This window comes from Xiphophorus hellerii, chromosome 10, assembly GCF_003331165.1.
Source record: "Xiphophorus hellerii strain 12219 chromosome 10, Xiphophorus_hellerii-4.1, whole genome shotgun sequence".
Lineage (NCBI taxonomy): Eukaryota > Metazoa > Chordata > Actinopteri > Cyprinodontiformes > Poeciliidae > Xiphophorus > Xiphophorus hellerii.
In genome coordinates, this window is record NC_045681.1 from 15,557,463 (window position 1) to 15,576,142 (window position 18,680).

Below are 18,680 nucleotides of genomic sequence, written 5' to 3' on the forward strand. Positions count from 1 at the left end.
GAAAATAGAGCTGCAGCATTTCACAGCTTGTTCAGGTGATTTAATATCTTCAGTCACATTCTGTCTATTTATATACCAACAGATTATTGACAGATCGATTTGTGTCAGATTAGGACATTATAGATTACTTGTTCCTCCTCTAAAAAAGTTCATTTTAGTTGCTTTACTATAAAATATTATTTGGCGATGAAACAATAACACAGGGGTGTCAAACTCATTTTTGTTTTGGATCAAATCAAGATCACGAGTGCTCTTAAAGGGCCGGTTGTGCCAGAATGTATTGATAAAACCTGTTCACAAACTGTTAAAATATCAATGAATTCTTCAAATTAAATAATACAGTATTATTGATCATCTTTTCAGTCCCTCCAGGATTTCGCCATTTTTTTTAGAAATGTTTTGCAATAAAGAGTGTTTGTGGTACTAATTTGGAAATATTTGGACTTGTTTATGATGGTAAATTTGACTTTTTATTACTCGTTGTATAGATTATGGGCTATAATATGACATCAATTAGGGTTGAGGGTACAGGTAAGAAGGTTTTTAACAATTTTTGAGAAAAATCTGCAATAAACTCCCAATAATTAGCTCAGAAAAGTGCTGGGATTTGTTGATTTTGTGGAAATTTCCACAATAATTTTCAAGAAACTGGAGGGACTGATTGATATCATTTGGCAGTAAATAAATAAAAACTGCATTAATTTGATTGATAACATAATATTTAAGCACATTTAGTGTTTAGTCTAGAATCTAGAGGGCCACATAAAAACCTACAGCGGGCCGGATTTGGCCCACGGGCCTTGAGTTTGACACACGTGCAATAAGAGAGTGAACTGAACTGTCCCCATCTGTCAAAAAAGTTACATTAAGACGCAAATTAAAAATGACGTGCTTAAGTTTCAATCCTTGGAAAGAAAGGTAAAATACATGTGAAAATGTTAAAATTACCATTTGATGTGATTTAAAACAGTGTTGCATTTATTACATTAAGTTTCCAACATGCTCTCTTACTTTAAACACAAACATTCACTGTGAACTGGGTGTTTTTCATGGTGCTCAGACAGACAGACGGACAGATAGCTGGAAGCTCTAGAAGAAGGATCTGAGATTGACTTGTCCTGTTGAACAACAACAAAGTAAAATGTTAATATTCTTCCTTTTTTTTAATCTGTGTTCATACTTTACAGTTAATATGATTTTTTATAGAACCAGAAATTACTAACTACTGAGGTGAATTTTATTTTCAGACTGAGAATGAAGTTCCTTTTACCTAAGTCAATGCTGATGTTTAAGGGGCTGTGGTACATCTGCAGGTACTGCTGGGGACTTAAAAGTTCATCTCGGTCCAAAAGCTCCTCCAAAACCTCGGGAGGATTCAAAAACTCTGGTTTATTATCCAAGATGGCGCCTGGAAGGTCCTGGAAACACAATCAAGCAGCCACAACATTGCAGTGACTTCCACAAGTATTCATATGCCTTGAACTGTGTCCGTTTTTGTTATGGTACGATTGAGTAACTCTGGAGGATCTGCGGGGATCCACAGCTCAGGTGTGAGAGTCTTTACAAGCCACAGATATTTGCTGTGTTTTCCCCAAAACAGTAAGAAACCAAAAAAAGGAGAATGGACCAAATTGACTTTACACTAGAGGTAATAGAGTTGATAGAGGCTTTAGTAAAAGTTGATTCTATAAAGTCCTGAGTCAGGGAAGCTGAATACAAATACATAGCACTTTGTTCTAATTTGTACTTATAAAACACATGTATTATCTACCTACCAGTTTGTAATTATGAAGTTTGCGATTGTAACATGACAAATTGTGTACATATTTGCTATATCTTCACATTTTGTTCAGAAAACAGAAGACCAACCTTAGAAGTTTCTAAATGCGTAACCAGCTTCTGCAGCGGCGTCAGGACGCGGCAGACCACCGTCTCTATGCTCTCCTCCACTTTTTCAAGCCTGGTGAACACTGGGTTCACATCTATCTGATCTGCAGTCAGCACCTGCAGAATGACAGGCAGCTTCAAAACTACACACACAAAGGTGACAGCTGAAAAAAAAAAAACCCTGATGGTATCGGCAGAAACATCTCTAGGCACTTCAAGGAACAGATGTAAAGAGCTCACCTTGTAGCTCCATTGCTTGAACTGTCTGCTTTCCAGACTATGCCACATGAAAGCAATCTTAGCTTCCAGCAAGTTGCTGAAAAGAGAGTTTGCAGGCCTTTAAATGCAGCTCAACCTTCACAGGTCTACCTCTGGAAACATTTTCAGCAGTTTGTCAGCAGTAACAAAATCATTTAATTCATTTCATTCATCTCCATCCGCCTTTGAGCAGCTGTAATTTCACATTAATGATGGCAAACTGAAGGCGTTTTAAGTTTAACTCATGTTAGGCTGTTTTAGCCATTCTGGTAGCACAACTCAAGGGAAAGTCATACTGGCTACTAAATGTAAGCTGACTAAATGTCAGTCAGCTTACATTTAGCTCCTGAACTCGCTGATGGCTGCTAATGTTTGTCGATTCCTTCACTTTCTGTGGAAAACATTTGCAGCTCAAATGCTTTCTGCTGGGTGGACTGATGTGAAGTGTGCAGATTTTATGAATCGAGCCAAATTTTATTGCCTTTGTTATGACTTTTGCTTCATCTGCTGCCTGAAAACAAAAGAGTCTTTGGCATCAGGCCAAACGCACCTAATAGAAGTTTATTGCAAAACTATTCATTCAAACGAGAAAATGTAAATTGTCTCCAAATGTCACCTTTGGAGTAAATGGAGGTCTAATATGTGTGATTTAACCTAAGCGTTAATTTGGGCCTCAGAGGTTCGTTAGAGACCAAGGAAAATATAGAAAGAGACTCGGGGAACAATGATTCTGACACGTTCTCATTAGCAAACATTAGCAAAGGGATGGTTACCACTCCGGCTGTTCCTGCGTGGCTTGGAGTTCGTTCAAAAAACAATCCAGCATGTATTCAGATGCCTGTAAGACAAACACAGTCATCTATATGTACAAATCTGACAATCTGACTTTTACCTGGAAGCAGAACTTGCCTCAATGATGTGTAGCAGACAGGTGGGATAAATGAGCAGCAGCCCTGTGATCCCATAATCCAACTTGTGCTGTTTGGTTAACTGAGTGAGGAGATTTTGATAACGAGCTGCTCAGAAGCAAACAAACAGTTTGTTAGGCTGCACACTGCCACATAAAAACCAGCTCGTTATAAACACACAGCTCCACTACTATCCCAGCTTTTATAGTTGGTTTTCTACTCCAGTAAATGTCTAGGGATTTCGTCAGCAGCTCTCATAAACGTCGATGAACAGACATTTACACAAGGAGGTGTAAAAACACTCAGACGGTGAAGACAGGACAGGATTTTACTAGAAAAAAAATGTCCCTCTGGGGTTTTTCTGCACAGACTAGAATGTAGGGCTATTCGTTTACTATATCACAAGGAATATTGTCACATTATCAGTCCCCCTTAAGGAAAACTGAATTAAATTGGTATCAGATAATTAAAGTGTCAAGCTCTATAGCTGTAAGGTAATTGGTGGCTGACCTCCCAGTTCTGTTCTATCAGCAGAATCCCTGGGGACTTGGGCTACCATCGTCAGCTGCTGCAGCACGACCTTCTGCAGAGAGAGAGAAAATGAAGAGCCTTCAGAATTAGCCAGCTTGCTACCTGACAGTGTCTGTATTATTAGCTTTTTGACCTTTTTAAGAATAAAAAGAAACAAATTTGTTTAATTAAATCCATGAAAAAAACCCAAACTGTATACAAACCACATCTTCCTCCATCTTTTCCTTCTTCATCTGGTATAATAAACTAGTCCTACTCTCCTCTTTTGTTTCTTCTGCCTCCATTTTCTGCATCACTTGTTATTCCAACCTCATCTCTGTCTGAGTTTTGCTGAAGTAGCGACAGAGCAAAGTCTCACCGAGCTTTTCTGTTGTGTGTTTCAACAGCTTACACCCTAGAAACCCATTGTTCTCCAGGCCCTAAAAGACCAAGCCTGCAGCTTTCTTCTGTGACTCTTTCTCACCTCATTCAAGGATAACCTTGTGGTGTAAACACTGAAGGTGAAATAGAGGAGGAGCTGGATATTCAGAACAAAATACAGCAAAGACCTGCTCTATAAAGGTCTCACATAAGTTTTAAAGGCGAACAAACATTATGGAGACTAAGGAAGACAGCAAACAGGCCAGGAATAAAGCTGTGGAGATGTTTAAAGCAGGGTTAGGTTATAAAACCAGTGTTTCAGGCTTTGAACGTCCATAATCTGAAACTGGAAAAGCATGATCAATAGTTACCGTTGACCGAAACTGGCAGAGAGGACATTAATAAGAGAAGCAGTAAAACTGGTAGAGACTCGCCTTTGCAGCAGTATCTGCAGCAAAATAGTAAAATAGTTTCTACCACAAAAAACTCCAAAACTGTTAAAACTTGATCGTCCTGTGACAAAATGTGAAATTCAAGGGACCAAACTGCAATTATTTTTGCCATAAAAACCCTGAACTCCTACATGTTTCAATATTTATCCATTTCCAGAATCAAACATGTCGTTCATTAGGAAATCTCTGCAGGACACAATGACATGCGGAGGAAATAATTCAGCCTTTTGACTTAGATGTGCGGCAGTGACACATGAAACAAGAAGGATCAAGTTGGACACCCATAAAGTCCCCCTTTGCTCAATAATGACATTACATGCCTACTCGTGTCTTTTCAGAAATGTATACAGAAATGGCAACACAGTTTACTTGTGAGAAGAATGAACAAGGTTGTATTTTACACATTGCCACAATGTTATACTACATTTGCCTCGGAAGTCAGATTTGGGGACCAAATCAACCTATAGACCGAACAATGAACCACTGCAATTTAGAAAACTAGCTTGAATTATTATTTTCAGTACACAGAAAACGGGTTAGTGCTTTTAACAATTCAGTACAGTGCATGTTACAAATGTGTCCTAAACATCCAATGTGGCCACTGTGCACTAACACTGTGCAACTTGCAGGAGCGATCTTTTAATTCGTATTTATGACAGCTTTGTTTACTAAATGTGATGTCACTTCCAGGCCGAAATTGTGACTTCCGAGACAAATAAAACGCAGCATTTTGCGAACTTTCGGCACAGACCTCTGACTTTCTGCCGTACACCACGTCAAACAAAGTTTTTCTCTCTTCATCATCCTCCATGGCGTCCCAGAAGTTTGAAGGAAGACTTTGAAGCTCCTAGGAAATACTCAGGACAGCTGAGCTGGTCCTCCGTTACCACGGTAACACGTTCCCTCAACATGCGCTCTGACGTCACGACGTAAGAATAAACGGGTTTTTTTTGTTGTTTTAGTTTTTTTGGGTCTGTTTTGTCTTTTGTCTGTGTTTGTTTGTTTTTACTTGATTGTACTTGGTTGAAAATTATAGCTATACATAGAAATAAAATTATACAGCAATTAATATTTCGGACTAATTTAGGTTTGTGAGTAAACTTACTGCTGAAATTTTATCTTGAAATATAGGGCAGACCTGATACATATTCGCTAGCTTAATATGGAAGCTCTTCATTAAAAAATGTCATGGTTGAAAGATGGAACATTTTAAAGCAACTTCTTTCAGTTTCTCGTCACTGTTTCCCCTTTTTTCTGTTGTTTTTTTTTAATTATTATTATTATTTTTTATACATATTTTTACATCCCAATCTGTCATATTTACTTGACGTTGTATTGCAAATCTGAAATATAGCTCTTAACCACATCCTTTAAATAGCACAGTCTGTGCTCTTGGATTACCAGTAGGTGGTGCTATTTTAATAAACTTGTGTCTTATGCGCAATATTGCGCAGTAGTAACGCCCATGGAGCAGGTCCACTGGTCCACTGGTCCACCTTAAATCTAAATGATTTTCTGTAAAAAAATAAAATAAATAAAAATAAAAAATGCATTCCCAAATCAGTGAATTTATTTTAAATGCCGTCAACAACCATGACCTTTTTCCCATTAAAAAATCATTTGTATGTAAATTTTTAACCTCTAACGTATTTAAAATGTGTTTCAAATATGCATATTTTTATTCTGTGTTCCTCTGTGGAGATAAATTACTCACTCTCAACATCCCGTAGAAATAGATAGAAAAGGAATTAATAATAGGAGAAACTGTGATTTATTTTATAGGTGTGTTCCCCTTTAAATCGCGCTGAGCCCGGTGGAGCGGAGATCAGACAGCAGAGGACGGTCAGCTTCAGCAGCTCCGAGCAGCGATGGACCGATAAACCTTTGGAAGCGATGATCAGGTACTGATGCATTTTGTTTTTATATAGTCCTTTTCTTGAAGTAAAAAAATAAATAAACATAATTAAAATACTGGATCCATCGTGGTCGCCTCTGGCTGGCCGTGTGTTCGGATTGTTGCACACCCAGTTTTGACAGCTGAGCTCAACAGCATCACCGATGTGTCTCGCCCTAACCCCAATAAAGTCCGATATTAAATATAAATATGGAAAAATGGACGCTTATTATCATTTTGTCTACATTTCAGTAGAATGTACAACTTAATATTTTCTTTATGAGCCATTAAAATCTGATAAACATCTGATCTGTGTTCAGCTTCATCATCGATTAACCCATTAAACCCAGATCCATTTATATATATATATATAAAAAAGTATCGTGTCATTTCTGAAAGACGAAAAATATAATCCCCACCTAATTTAAGGGTATTTTGATGTGACACTAGTCGTAAATAATAAATACGCTAAACATTTAATAATAGACAAGATAAATTATTTGATCACCATTTATGAATAAAATAATATTGTCTGTTAGACATTAAAAGTGCTCTATGTAATCAAATTAGACTAAATTAAGATCTTTTTTATGTACAAATGTGTTTTGATCTCATCATTATTGAATGTAATAAAAAGTCATTCCAGCAGCTCTGTACATCTTATTGTATTTTTTTGGAGATTTCATATGATGAACTATCTCATAGTTGTGAGTGGAATGAAACAACACATGCAAAAAAAAAAAAAGTTTTACAAATAAAGACCTGAGAAGTGTGACATACATTTGTATGAAGCCCTTTGTTTAACCATCATGTTGGAGGCTGCTAGTCTTCACTGAGTGTTTCTGATTAATAATGCCCTGCTGTGGTGTAAGTCCCAGTCTCACTTTGTCTTATATATGCACTGCGTTTATCAATCAATCAATCAATCAAATTTTATTTGTATAGCACATTTCAGCAGCAAGGCATTTCAAAGTGCTTTACATCATAACAAACACAAAAACACAATGCAATATAGAATCAATAATCAAAACACGACATGAAGTCAAGTTCCATCAATAAATTTGTAATTGATTACATTTCAAATACAATTCTAAACAGGTGGGTTTTCAGTTGAGATTTAAAGGAAGTCAGTGTTTCAGCTGTTTTACAGTTTTCTGGAAGTTTGTTCCAAATTTGTGGTGCATAGATGCTGAAAGCTGCTTCTCCTCATTTGGTTCTGGTTCTGGGGATGCAGAGCAGAACCAGAACCGGAAGACCTGAGAGGTCTGGAAGGTTGATACAATAAAAGCATATCTTTAATGTATTGTGGTGCTAAGCCGTTCAGTGATTTATAAACTAACAACAGTATTTTAAAGTCTATTCTTTGAGCTACAGGGAGCCAGTGTAGGGACTTTAAAACTGGTGTTATGTGCTCTATCTTCCTGGTTTTAGTCAGAACGCCAGCAGCAGCATTCTGGATCAGCTGCAGCTGTTTGATTGATTTGTTGGACAGACCTGTGAAGACGCTGTTGCAATAATCAATACGACTGAAGATGAACGCATGGATGAGTTTCTCTAGATCTCGCTGAGACATAGGTCCTCTAATGTTCTTCAGGTGATAGCAGGCCGACTTTGTAACTGTCTTTATGTGGCTCTGAAGGTTCAGGTCAGAGTCCATCACTACTCCCAGGTTTCGGGCCTGATCTCTAGGTTTTAGTTGTAATAACTGAAGCTGTGCATTGATTCTAGATCGTTCCTCTTTAGGACCAAAAATAATAACTTCAGTTTACTAGCGCCCTCCACATTTATCGCTGGGTTAGGGTCAAACATTGAAACATGAGGCTTCTGCTACACTCTCCTGAGACTTTTACTGGAACTGTGGGCTTTGATTAAATATTCCCACTCCATGAACACCTCACCTCTGGTCCACTGTCAAGTACGATGGAGGATTTGTAATAATTTTGGTCCCTTGGACACTATCAAGATCTCTTTGTAACGCCAAAAATAAGCCAACCAGGGCTACTTTTTAATTTAATCAAGTGTTGACAAATCTAGGCTTTAGTTGATTTAGTGCAACATTGCTGGGTTGTATCACGTTAACATTATTTACTGTCGTCCTGCGGAAGAGGTTCAGTCTGATCACATTGGTTGCCTGTAAAAAATGATGAGGCTCAAACTGTCTGGTCAAAACAGCATAAACCCAGTCTTTTTTTTTTTTTTTACATTGAAAATAGGTCATTATCGGATCTTTCAGCGGATAACGATCTAAAACATGTAATTACATCGATACAGAACCACACCAAATAAAAAAATCAACCTTCTTCCATTCCAGTTTCCAGACCAAAACCCGTAGCAAACCTGTGGAGGACGATGAGCTGAAGAGGAGAACCGAGGATGATCAGGAGAGATGGTGCTGGAATGGGCAAAGATTGTCGAAACTGATCAAAGCTGAATGTAGTTTGAGGCTCTTTATAAAGATTTATCAGGGTGCCAAGTAGTTTTCAGGCCAGCAGTAGACGGTTTGTGTTTAGGAGTCTTTAAATGTAAAAATGGATGACTATAAACAGAATTGAGGATGGCATTACCTGTCAAAAATGATTTTACCTTGACTCTTGTTTGAGGTTGATAATTCAAAGTAAATTCAAGGTAATATATGCTCTTTGCTAATTCTCTCCTGTAGATTTGTTTGCCATGGAAATGGACATGATGCCAAAATTCTCCTCGAAGGACGAGGAAATTGATTTCTGGAAAGCTCTTTCCCTCAAGTACAAGAAAGGGTAAGTAATGACAACATGGATGCTTTTCCCCTGCAGAAACAGAAAGGGTCAGATCATTTACCAAAGGCTATTTATATGTTTTTACTGAGCATAATCAATATCTAGAGGTAATCTGATCTTTTCACTGTTTTTCAAAGGTAGATCAGAGGGTAAACTGTGGGAATGTTTACCCTCTTGTAAACATTCCCACTTTTATCATGATATAACTGTAAAGAATGTAAAATATTTCACAGGGATTTTATATGAAAGAGCAGCACAAAAAGCTCCTTTACGCCACAAAATTACTAACCTATGGTGTCGTTCTTGGTCGCAACTCGGACCAAATGAACATAATGAGTGGCAGTGAGTGTTTTTACATCACTGTGGGGAATTCTGGCCGACGTTTCTGTGCAGAAATATTTTTTAGTGTATTTTAGAGCATGATTCATTCTTTTAAAGACCATGCATTTATTTGTTTTGAGCATTTAAGTTCAGACTTTGATTAAGTCACATCATATATTTTCAAGCCATTCATTGGACTTGCTGTTGTGCTTTGGATCATTTCCCAGCTTCACGATGTTTTAGACGTCGCGAAGCTGCAACTCTGTTCAGGAACGCTGTATCTTATCATTCCACCGCTCGTTTTCATGCTCTCAAATGAAACCAGTTTTTCCATCTCCAGTGACACTCTTCTGCGCATTGAGCAGGAAAAGTGTCTCTCAGCAGCTCATGTTTCACAGAGGGTAGAAAGAGCTGCAAAGACTCTTTGTTTTTTTCCTCTTTTTGCACGATTCCCACTGAAGGCAGTGAAACTTACCTGAGTCTTAAAGCTGGAACGCAGCTAAAGACTTGATTAGATAAAACTGAGCTCTAAACATCTTGTGCCAACGGAAGCCAACACCCAGTTATGTGAAAGTTTTCAGACAATAAACATCCTTCAGAGCTGAGGCTGCCTGCTATTTATAGATCATCAACTGAGAGGCGTTCTTTTAAAGCAGGAAATTTGACCTTTATTTACCTCAAAAGACATATCTTGTGGTTTAAAAATAGCATGGATTGCCATGTGGGGGACACTGCAAACACAAGAAGGTGTTCTGGTCTGATTTATCTAAGTATTGTGTCAATAATACAGTAACTTTTTTCTGCTCAGTTGGAAGGTATGACTGTAGTAAAGGTAATTCAAGTCAAAATGGGCTGTGCATGTGATGAAAATTTACCCTAAAAGTGTGTGATTTTTCTCCGTTGAGGATTCTGATCGCTTATTTCCCCAGGCGGGAGCATCTTTAAAGCGTGGTAACAAGGATGAAGTGGACATGCGTGTAATATTCGACCTTTTCAAAGTGAAACCAGTTCAAAGCCTCTCTTAGTACTACCCCCATGTGCCGAGGACAAATGGACTCCCTGGCTCTGTGCCACCAGCAACACTTGAGCTCACATGATGCCAGTTTTAGACAGCTGGATGTGTGGGGGTGTGCGTGCGTGTGTGTGGGTGTGTGTGTGTGTCCATGACCGCGTCAGCAGACGCTTACATAATCAGCTCTTTACGGTAAAGCTGCTCTGAAGTCACGTGTTCTTCTGTATCATCTGCACCAGTATCATCTTGATAAACATTGATTTTTATGAAATGTTCTGAGAGGTTATGGGGCGTTAGATTTGAGTCCAGTGAGGTTAAAACACTGAGAAAGTTTGATTCTCACTTTATATTCAGGCCTGGTTTCACGTTGATTCATTAATATTTGATGTTAAATCTAAGTAAATATGTCATTTCTGCTTTTACCACCAGTTTTAGTTGAACAGCATCAATCTGAGAGAGCAGAGTTTGTACGCCAAAAGCAGAAGCTAATCTAACAATGTTGTCCTGTTTTGTAGAAAGTTTGGTGAAACTCTATCAGGGAACACCAAATATTTAGAAACAAATTTTTTTATTCCAGATTCGCAAATTTCACATCATTGTATGATTATCGGACACTGTAGAGCAAAAAAAACAACAACCTTCCATTACATCCTGCAAAAGGAAGCAGATTGAAATATTATCTTTAAGTTGACTGAGAGTCAAAAGATATATTTTCTACAAGTACCAAATCATTTGAATCAAACACGGAATATTACAGTGATCAGGAAAAACTGAGCCAGTAAAAGAAATTCTTACATTTCTACCACGTTATTAACAGAAATGGTCACATTTATTGTCACCCACAGTGGATGTGAGTTTAATGCAATGTGTTCACTGGGGAAGAAATAACAGATCATTTATAGGACAGCAATCAGTCTCGTCCTACATCTTTTTATCGAGTGGTAATATTCAGAGAGAGGGATCTCTGATTATTCCTCTGTGTCTCTTTAGATCCTCCTCAGGTTTTCAGAAGGTTTTAGATCTGGATGCTGAGATAGTCCTGAAAAAAGGTTAATTTTGTGTCAGGCGAATCATTTCTGAGTGGATTTGGTCACACGTTCTGTATCATTATCCTGCTGAAAGGCCTAACCATGATGAAGCTTCAGTTTAAGTATATATATTTTTTCCAAAATCTGCTGGTGTTTCAAGGAGTTCAAGAGGTTTTTCCCTCCAGTAAGAGGGAGAGAAGCCCACAGCATCACACGTCCTTCACCATAATTACCATTGGGCATTTTTATCCTTCTTTTTATGCCAGACCCAGCAGGAGTTTTTGTTATCCAAAATTGTAACTAAAAATAAGCGCGATTCCAGTTTTATCGCATGTTTACATTTTGAGTGGTTGGACAGAAATCTCCAAACTAAGATGTTTAATTCAAAAATACTTTATTGATCCCAAAATTAAAATGTTGCTGTAATTCATATTATTCATATATTCTTCAAAGAATTGTTGTAGATGGTGATGGATGTGGGCTGGGAAGATCTCCTCTCTGTATTACAGTGAATTACTCATGGTTGCCATGGAGACTGGGTGACCGACCCCCACATTGCCTCTTTTTGCCGTAGCTTTATCAAGGTGCTTTAAGGATTTCCTTTTTTCTTCTTCTTCTTCCTCTTTTGCCATCATCAACACAGTCTATCATATTTCTACCGCAGGGAAGCAAGACACATCTACACTTGAAGTACAGACTGACCTCTGACCTCTGACCCCCTGACAAATGTAGTAATGCTGAGCACGTAAATCCGCCGAAGCGCCTCCCGTGTTTGAGTTTTGTTGGCTGTATGTGGGTCAGAGCTGCGGCTCGATAAAATAAACATGAAAAAGTAAAAAAAACAAAAAATGTTTTTAGCTGTAGCAGTTGATTCATGGCTCCCGGCTCCGCTGAGACCTCCTCCTGTTGTCTAATGGCTGCTCACATCACAGCTGTGAGGAGGCCCAGGAGGAGCTGCTGGAGTACCAGGAGGGGAGCAGAGAGCTGGAGGCCGAGCTGGAGGCCCAGCTGGGCCAGGCTGAGCACCGCGTCAAAGACCTGCACTCCGAAAACCAGCGGCTGAAGAACGAGTTGGAGACGCTGAAGGTAACTCCAGAAACAGCCACAAAACACCTGATACTGGCCGCCTTCTTGTTTTGGAGCCCTAAATCAAACATTTCTGTTAAGGGAGGATTTAAAGCTGGAGGTGGAGCCGTTTGCAAACGTATCTGAGACCCCCTCTTTTCTAATCCTGCCACCTGCTTGACCCCATTCTTTCCGAACACCGACATGCACAGCTCTAATAAATAATTCATGAGGCTCAGACTCATTCCTATAATTACCATGTTTCCTAGTCCATGTTTCCAGCTGCTTTTTACACAATAAAAATGTGAAAATCAGAAATTCTTCACACAGTCTTTGTTCTGGTCCATGTCTGGTAAACGAAAACCCGTCAGACATCTTGGCCCAGAAGCTCCCCTGCCTCCCTGCTGATGATTTGAGTCAGTACCTGCTACTTTAAGTACTGACTAAAGATACCTAAAGCAAAAAATGTTTGCTTTAGGTATCCCTGGTTTTCAGCAGGCACAGGAGCAGAAACACAGACCCGTGTGGCTGCTTTCTGTTCCCACGGCGATTCATCAGCAGATGTAGGTCAGACACAGAAAGCCTCGTGGTTTTTATTGAGCTTATTGTCTCCGGGATAAATGGGTCACAGTTCACATCCGCCGCAGGAGTGGAAAGAGCTAAAAGAGGGCATATTGAAGAAAGATGGACGGTGATGAGCAACAGGAGCTGGAACATTGTGTCCATGTCTCTATTGAAATGGTTATTTTGAACATCTCCGTTTTCAGGAGCGGCTGGAGCAGCAGTACTCTCAGAGCTTCAAGCAGATCTCGGTGCTGGAGGACGACCTGGGACAAACGCGCAGCATCAAGGAGAAGCTCCACAAATACGTCCGAGAGCTGGAGCAGTCCAACGACGACCTGGAGAGAGCCAAACGGTCTGTGCATGTTATTCCCAGTTACATTTAGTTACTGCATTGCACATTTTTTAAAAGTTGTGTACAAATAACACTGAACATTCTGCGTGGTCTTCAGACGGAAAAAGGTTAGAAATCAAAATTGATCTGTTCAGATGTTTTTTTTTTCATTTTAAAGAACTTCTTTCAGATCAAACCCTGAAAAAGCAAAAAGTATTTTTTTTTTGTCATGTTTCTAGTGCAAATATCATTATGGAGTAAAACAAAACTAACTTACAAGTAACTTTTCAGAAAATATATAAGTTTAAGTCAATGACTTCTTAATATTGATGAAAATTTTCTAGTTCCACTGGCAGATTATTTCACTTGTAACATGGGATAAATGTCTTGTTATAATTGAGATAATCTACTAGTGGAACTACAACTTTTATTCATTAATATTAAGGAATTATTTAGCTAAAACAAGCTTCTATATCTTGCAGAAAAGTTACTTGTAAGTTAGCTTTGTCTTATTTCAAGCGTGATAAGATGTTTTCACTTGAAAATAAACAAAATACTTGGTGAAATTTTGTGTTTTTGCAGTGAAATAGTGATGCTTTTGTCCCGTCTTGATGTTTACGCTGCGTCCTCAGAGCCACCATCGTTTCTCTGGAGAACTTCGAGCAGCGCCTGAACCAGGCCATCGAGAGGAACGCCTTCCTGGAGAGCGAGCTGGACGAGAAGGAGTCGCTTCTGGTGTCGGTGCAAAGGTTAAAGGATGAAGCTCGAGGTGGTTATTGACTAAATCCCACAAATGATCCACTCTGTCACTCACTCAGCTGCTGCGTTCGCCTTCCTCTCATTGCCATAACGTAACTAATAAAGACGTGGAAATTGATGTTCGTGGACTTCGACTTCACAATGTTTCTCAGTAAAACAGATTGAAGCTTGAGGCTGTAACATGACAAAATATGACCATTTTAAAATGATGTAAGTATTTTTTCAAGGCTCCTGCTGACCTTTTTTTTTTGCTCTGTTGGGGTTTAAAGATTTGCGTCAGGAGCTGGCCGTGCGAGAGAGGCAGGCAGACATGAGCCGGATGTCGGCTCCGAGTTCCCCAACGCAGGACAACATCAAGATGGACTCCGCAGTACAAGCCTCCCTCTCCCTCCCTGCAACGCCTCTGACCAAAAGTCTGGACAACGCCTTCGCCAATCCATCAGGTAGATTGTTCATCCGACTGCGTTACCTTCATCGTCAGACGGGTTCAGACTAGAAAACGTGACTTATCAAAATGTCCTGCTGATTTAATTTTACGTAAAGGAAGATGAAACGGCTAGAGAAAGGCTTCCTGGTTTCTGGAGGGTTATCTTACGGTGATAAAGTTTTCTAAAAAGAGAAACAAAATTGTTAACATCTAAGCTTTAGAGAAAAGGAATTCAAAAAAAGGGATTTTCTTATCAATACGCAGAAAATATACAAAACATAATTTGAGAAAAATAAAAAATAAAACATGTAAAATAAAATTCAAGAAAAGCATGATCAGTGATTAAAATTCATAAAATTGCATTTTGTTATTTTCTTTCTTTATTTTATTTAAGCATTTAATACATATTTTCTTTCTTTGTGCTTTTTGAAATGTAGAGAAAATGAGACGAAACTTATTTTTGGTCAACAGCCTTGTGATGAAGCCACCACTGTCCTAACAAAAACCAAGTTGTAAAATAAATAAAATCAAATTTAGAAAACAAGTAAAAAAAATATGGAAAACACTACAACTATTTTTATTTTCACATTTTTTAAAACATCCCAGACTTTTATTTTTTGTTCAATACAACCCAAAAGTCAAAAAACAGTCTTAGATTTACTGGTTTTAGTTTTTATTCTTTGTTGCTGTTTCAGTTCTGTCTAACGGCTACGGCAGCAACTGTCCTCTGACTCCCTCTGCCAGAATCTCAGCGCTCAACATCGTCAGTGATTTGCTCCGGAAAGTGGGGGTGAGGGATTCCTTCTTCCTGTTTTACCCGCTGCGTCTCTCTCCAGAAACTCTCCCTTCTTCCCTCTTAGTGTTTTTACCTCCATCCAGGCTCTGGAGTCGAAGCTCGCCGCCTGCAGGAACTTCGGTAAAGACCAGAAAGCCCGGAAGGCGTTCTCTCTGGACAACAGCAACGCGCTCAACGCAAACACAACCAGCTACGCTCAAGCACTCAGTACGTCGTACTTTGACAGAGCGTAAGTGACGCGCGCACACAGCATGTTACTGGCATACTATACGCTTTCACAGATGAAATGATGACAGGAATCTCAAACGTGTGTGCGTTTTGTCCCAGCAGAACCGAGAGAGTCATATTCCCGGCGTTAGTTCTGGGTAAATCCAGCTCCTTTACCTGCGGAGAAGGTTTTGGGACGCATGCTGTGTTGGGCCTAACAAGCCTCCTCTCTAATCACGTAGAAATAAAGGTGGTGGTGGGCTGGAGTGAGCTGATTGACGGTGGCGGTAGAGCTCTGATGTCCCGTTATGGAGTCTTTTATCAGACCTGAACTGGTAGAGTGACGGCCTAAACTTCTGGCAGTGACGCAAATTAATTCATTGCACAAAAAAAATATTTTAGCTGAAAATATAACCCAGATCATGGGACCCTTATAAACTTATAAGCTGGCTTTATTTCTGTACAATCATATAATAAAGGCAGCTGAGAAAGTGAGAGAGAGTCAACTGGAAGCCACTCTATCAATACGATTAGCAGGCAGGTTAGGAAGGACAGGAAGAAGCAAGCGAACGATAAGGGTTGGAAAGGATGAGTAAAGTCTTGCCACCAGATTCTAAATGGGATTTAGCTCTGGGCTTTGACTGGGCCATTCTAACACATAAGTTTGCTTAATCCAAACCCTTCATTGTAGCTCTGGCTGCATGTTTAGGGCCGTTGTCCTACTAGGAGTCGTGAGGTTTTCTGGTTTGTTCCACCTGTTTGCTGAGTATCTTACATGTTAACATTCATTCTCTGTAACTTTTACAGAACTCACCAGGAACTTACTGGCTGCATTCCTTTACCGACGCAGATTTAGTTTATTTTAAAACAGTTCTGAAAAGTAATCAGTGTGTTCATGCATCGTGTAAAGTCCTCTGAATTGTCTTGTGGCTCAAATGTGCAAAACAAATAAATTTGTCTTTGCTTATTCCAGGAAAGTGACCTGTGAGTTGTGGAAAGTTGTGAGCTCCTTGAGATACTTGTTGCTACTAAATCTAATCAGTTTAAACTCTACCTGGAATCATAACGCTATGGAAAATGAGCTTCTATCTTCATTTTCATTTTCTATTTTCTTAAACATATTGGGTCTTTGCTTTAGAGTTTTGCCTGATCTTTTCAGACAAAAGAAACATACCAGGAAAATGTCTATAAATGTCTATAAACCTTTTAATCTACACACATGAAGATGTGTGGATAATTTGCGTGTCTGAAAGTTGCTGAAATCATAAATGGAACGACGTTCACGTTGAGTCAGTTCTGGATTCTGTACAGAGGAAGTGATGCGTGGATGGTGACATTGTTTGGGTCTGTTTGTTGCAGCGGGACGGTGAACAGGCTCAACCCCGGGACCCTGACAGCCATCACCTCCGCTCCCGCCGCTTCCTCACCCGGCTTGGTGCGCCTGGCTGTGTAGCACAGGAGCAGAGATCGAAAGCTTCGTTGCACCGTCTCCAGCTGCGCCCTCCTTGTTGTTTAACGCCGTCTGTTGTTCTGACTCGACTCTTGTGCTTTGTAACTGCTGTAATGATGGCTCCACGTGTGAGTAAAGGGTGTTTGTTTATCTTGTCTGGCTCTGAGAAAGACTATGAGGGTCTTTCTGCTCACCTGACTCGGGTTTGTTGAGTGCATCATGTCGATCAAAGGAAAATATTATGCAAATGTTACATTTCTGACACAATAAACAACACTTTTCTCACTTGTAAGCGGAATTTCTCACATTCTTACTTAGCAATAATGTCAGCTAAACCTTCACACATGTCGGCCGTGTCGGTTAATTTAAATTGTTCAATACGTGTGCTTGAACAATGTTTAAGTCCTTTTCTCTGGTGTTGGAAGGTGTTGAAGCACGCCTGGTTTATTTACAGAACTAGTGTCTAGTGAGTCTTTGTAGCGAGTCACACAACGTAACTTTAAACTTTGTGACATGAAGCGTACAGTATTGGTCATATTGATCCGCGTTCACAGCTCAGCAACAAAGTGGAGAGTTCAGACATGCTAAAGGGATAGTTCAGATTTTCTACTCATGCTGTTCGAGAGACATTATGAGCAGTCAGTATCTTACCTAGTGAGTGTTAAGTTAAGACGGAGCCAAACAAAGCAGGTTTCTGCGATCTTTGATCAACACAAAATACATTTTTATTGATTGTGATTTTGGTCCATGGCTGTTTATGCTGCAGACTGTTGGTTTGAGGTCTGCCTCAGTTTTTTTTTTATTATGTTGAATATTTTTTAACAGAACTCTGTTTGTTCAAATCTAACTTGTGCATCTAAAAATCTGAACTATCCCTCAATTTAATTTCTGTTCTCTTTTTACCTGTTTTAACTTTTTTTAAAGTCATTGCACAATTTATTTCTAGGTTTATGTGGAATGTAGGTCAGTTTTAGTGCAATGTGTTTTTTGCTGTTTGTAGGTTTATTTGATTTCTTGACTGCATGTAACCAATAAAAGATGTATTTATTATCACAAATGACTTCACTGCATTTTATTGTTAAGGAAGTACTAACTTGGGCAAATACAAGTTAAAAATTATTTTTTAAATTAAATTATTTGCCTCATAAGTCCACATTTGCATTCAAAAATAATTAGATTTTAGTTTTTAGAAGATCCACATTCCTGTATATTTTTTATTGGTCTGATGCATCATTCAAATTTTCTGAAAAACAACATTCAGGGTTTTAATGAGCTATAAACATCAAAATTAACAGAAATGAAAACTTGAAATATATTACTCCTGTGCACAATTAATTCCTCTAGAATAGTATCATGAAAAACTACATCATGTTCCAAATTTGCTCTCATATTAAGCCCTTTAACGCTTCATAATCGGCCATTTTCACACAATGAAAACTGCTTTCAGGTAACAAGCCCATTTCTTGAACAGGGTTTGCCATTGCATTTATATGAAACATTACATGAAAATAAAAACACAACAAAGATAATAAGAATTTAGCTCACAACTTTCACTCACACAGCTCTTTAAGTTGCATGTTCTGCCCTCTGCTGGACAAACAACATTCTCTTCAGATGGTTTAGAAACACATGGAGTTGGTACATGGAGAGCAGTTTGACTTCTTTCACTATTTG

General features: G+C 39.0%; 2 protein-coding genes across 5 annotated transcripts; one reads left to right on the forward strand and one right to left on the reverse strand.

Moving 5' to 3' along the window:
• Positions 1–955: 955 nt before the first annotated feature.
• On the reverse strand, positions 956–5,320 carry tex47 (testis expressed 47). 2 transcript variants are annotated; one of them, XM_032575325.1, is made up of 8 exons: positions 5,148–5,320; positions 3,564–3,636; positions 3,055–3,161; positions 2,919–2,983; positions 2,128–2,203; positions 1,870–2,004; positions 1,271–1,418; positions 956–1,118 (listed from the first exon to the last, which is right to left on the reverse strand). In XM_032575325.1, exons 1-8 carry the CDS (start codon positions 5,205–5,207, stop codon positions 1,090–1,092), a joined length of 693 nt encoding a protein of 230 aa, XP_032431216.1. In that variant the 5' UTR covers positions 5,208–5,320; the 3' UTR covers positions 956–1,089. The 2 variants fall into 2 exon arrangements, with proteins under 2 accessions (XP_032431216.1, XP_032431215.1); XM_032575324.1 differs by having other exon boundaries at positions 1,870–2,203.
• Positions 5,321–6,178: 858 nt separating this feature from the next.
• Positions 6,179–18,059, forward strand: ndel1a (nudE neurodevelopment protein 1-like 1a). 3 transcript variants are annotated; one of them, XM_032575034.1, is made up of 10 exons: positions 6,179–6,297; positions 8,950–9,046; positions 12,340–12,493; positions 13,240–13,388; positions 14,000–14,136; positions 14,396–14,569; positions 15,249–15,343; positions 15,433–15,578; positions 15,680–15,714; positions 16,916–18,059. In XM_032575034.1, the coding sequence occupies exons 2-10, from the start codon at positions 8,961–8,963 to the stop codon at positions 16,924–16,926; spliced, it is 987 nt and encodes a 328-aa protein (XP_032430925.1). In that variant the 5' UTR covers positions 6,179–6,297; positions 8,950–8,960; the 3' UTR covers positions 16,927–18,059. The 3 variants fall into 3 exon arrangements, with proteins under 3 accessions (XP_032430925.1, XP_032430924.1, XP_032430926.1); XM_032575033.1 differs by lacking the exon at positions 15,680–15,714; XM_032575035.1 differs by lacking the exon at positions 15,680–15,714 and having other exon boundaries at positions 15,433–15,556.
• The last annotated feature ends 621 nt before the right edge of the window (positions 18,060–18,680 follow it).

Bases quoted from the DNA above. Each gene is read 5' to 3' on its own strand.
- tex47 (XM_032575324.1), bottom strand. From the start codon at position 5,207: ATGGAGGATGATGAAGAGAGAAAAACTTTGTTTGACGTGGTGTACGGC. The intron at 3,637-5,147 runs GTCTGTGCCGAA...CTCTCTCTGCAG, and splicing joins TGTACGGCAGAAAGTCAGAG to AAGGTCGTGCTGCAGCAGCT. The intron at 2,984-3,054 runs GCAAGTTCTGCT...TTTGTCTTACAG, and splicing joins GTCTGCTACACATCATTGAG to GCATCTGAATACATGCTGGA.
- ndel1a (XM_032575033.1), top strand. From the start codon at position 8,961: ATGGAAATGGACATGATGCCAAAATTCTCCTCGAAGGACGAGGAAATT. The intron at 12,494-13,239 runs GTAACTCCAGAA...CTCCGTTTTCAG, and splicing joins ACGAGTTGGAGACGCTGAAG to GAGCGGCTGGAGCAGCAGTA. The intron at 15,344-15,432 runs GTGAGGGATTCC...ACCTCCATCCAG, and splicing joins ATTTGCTCCGGAAAGTGGGG to GCTCTGGAGTCGAAGCTCGC.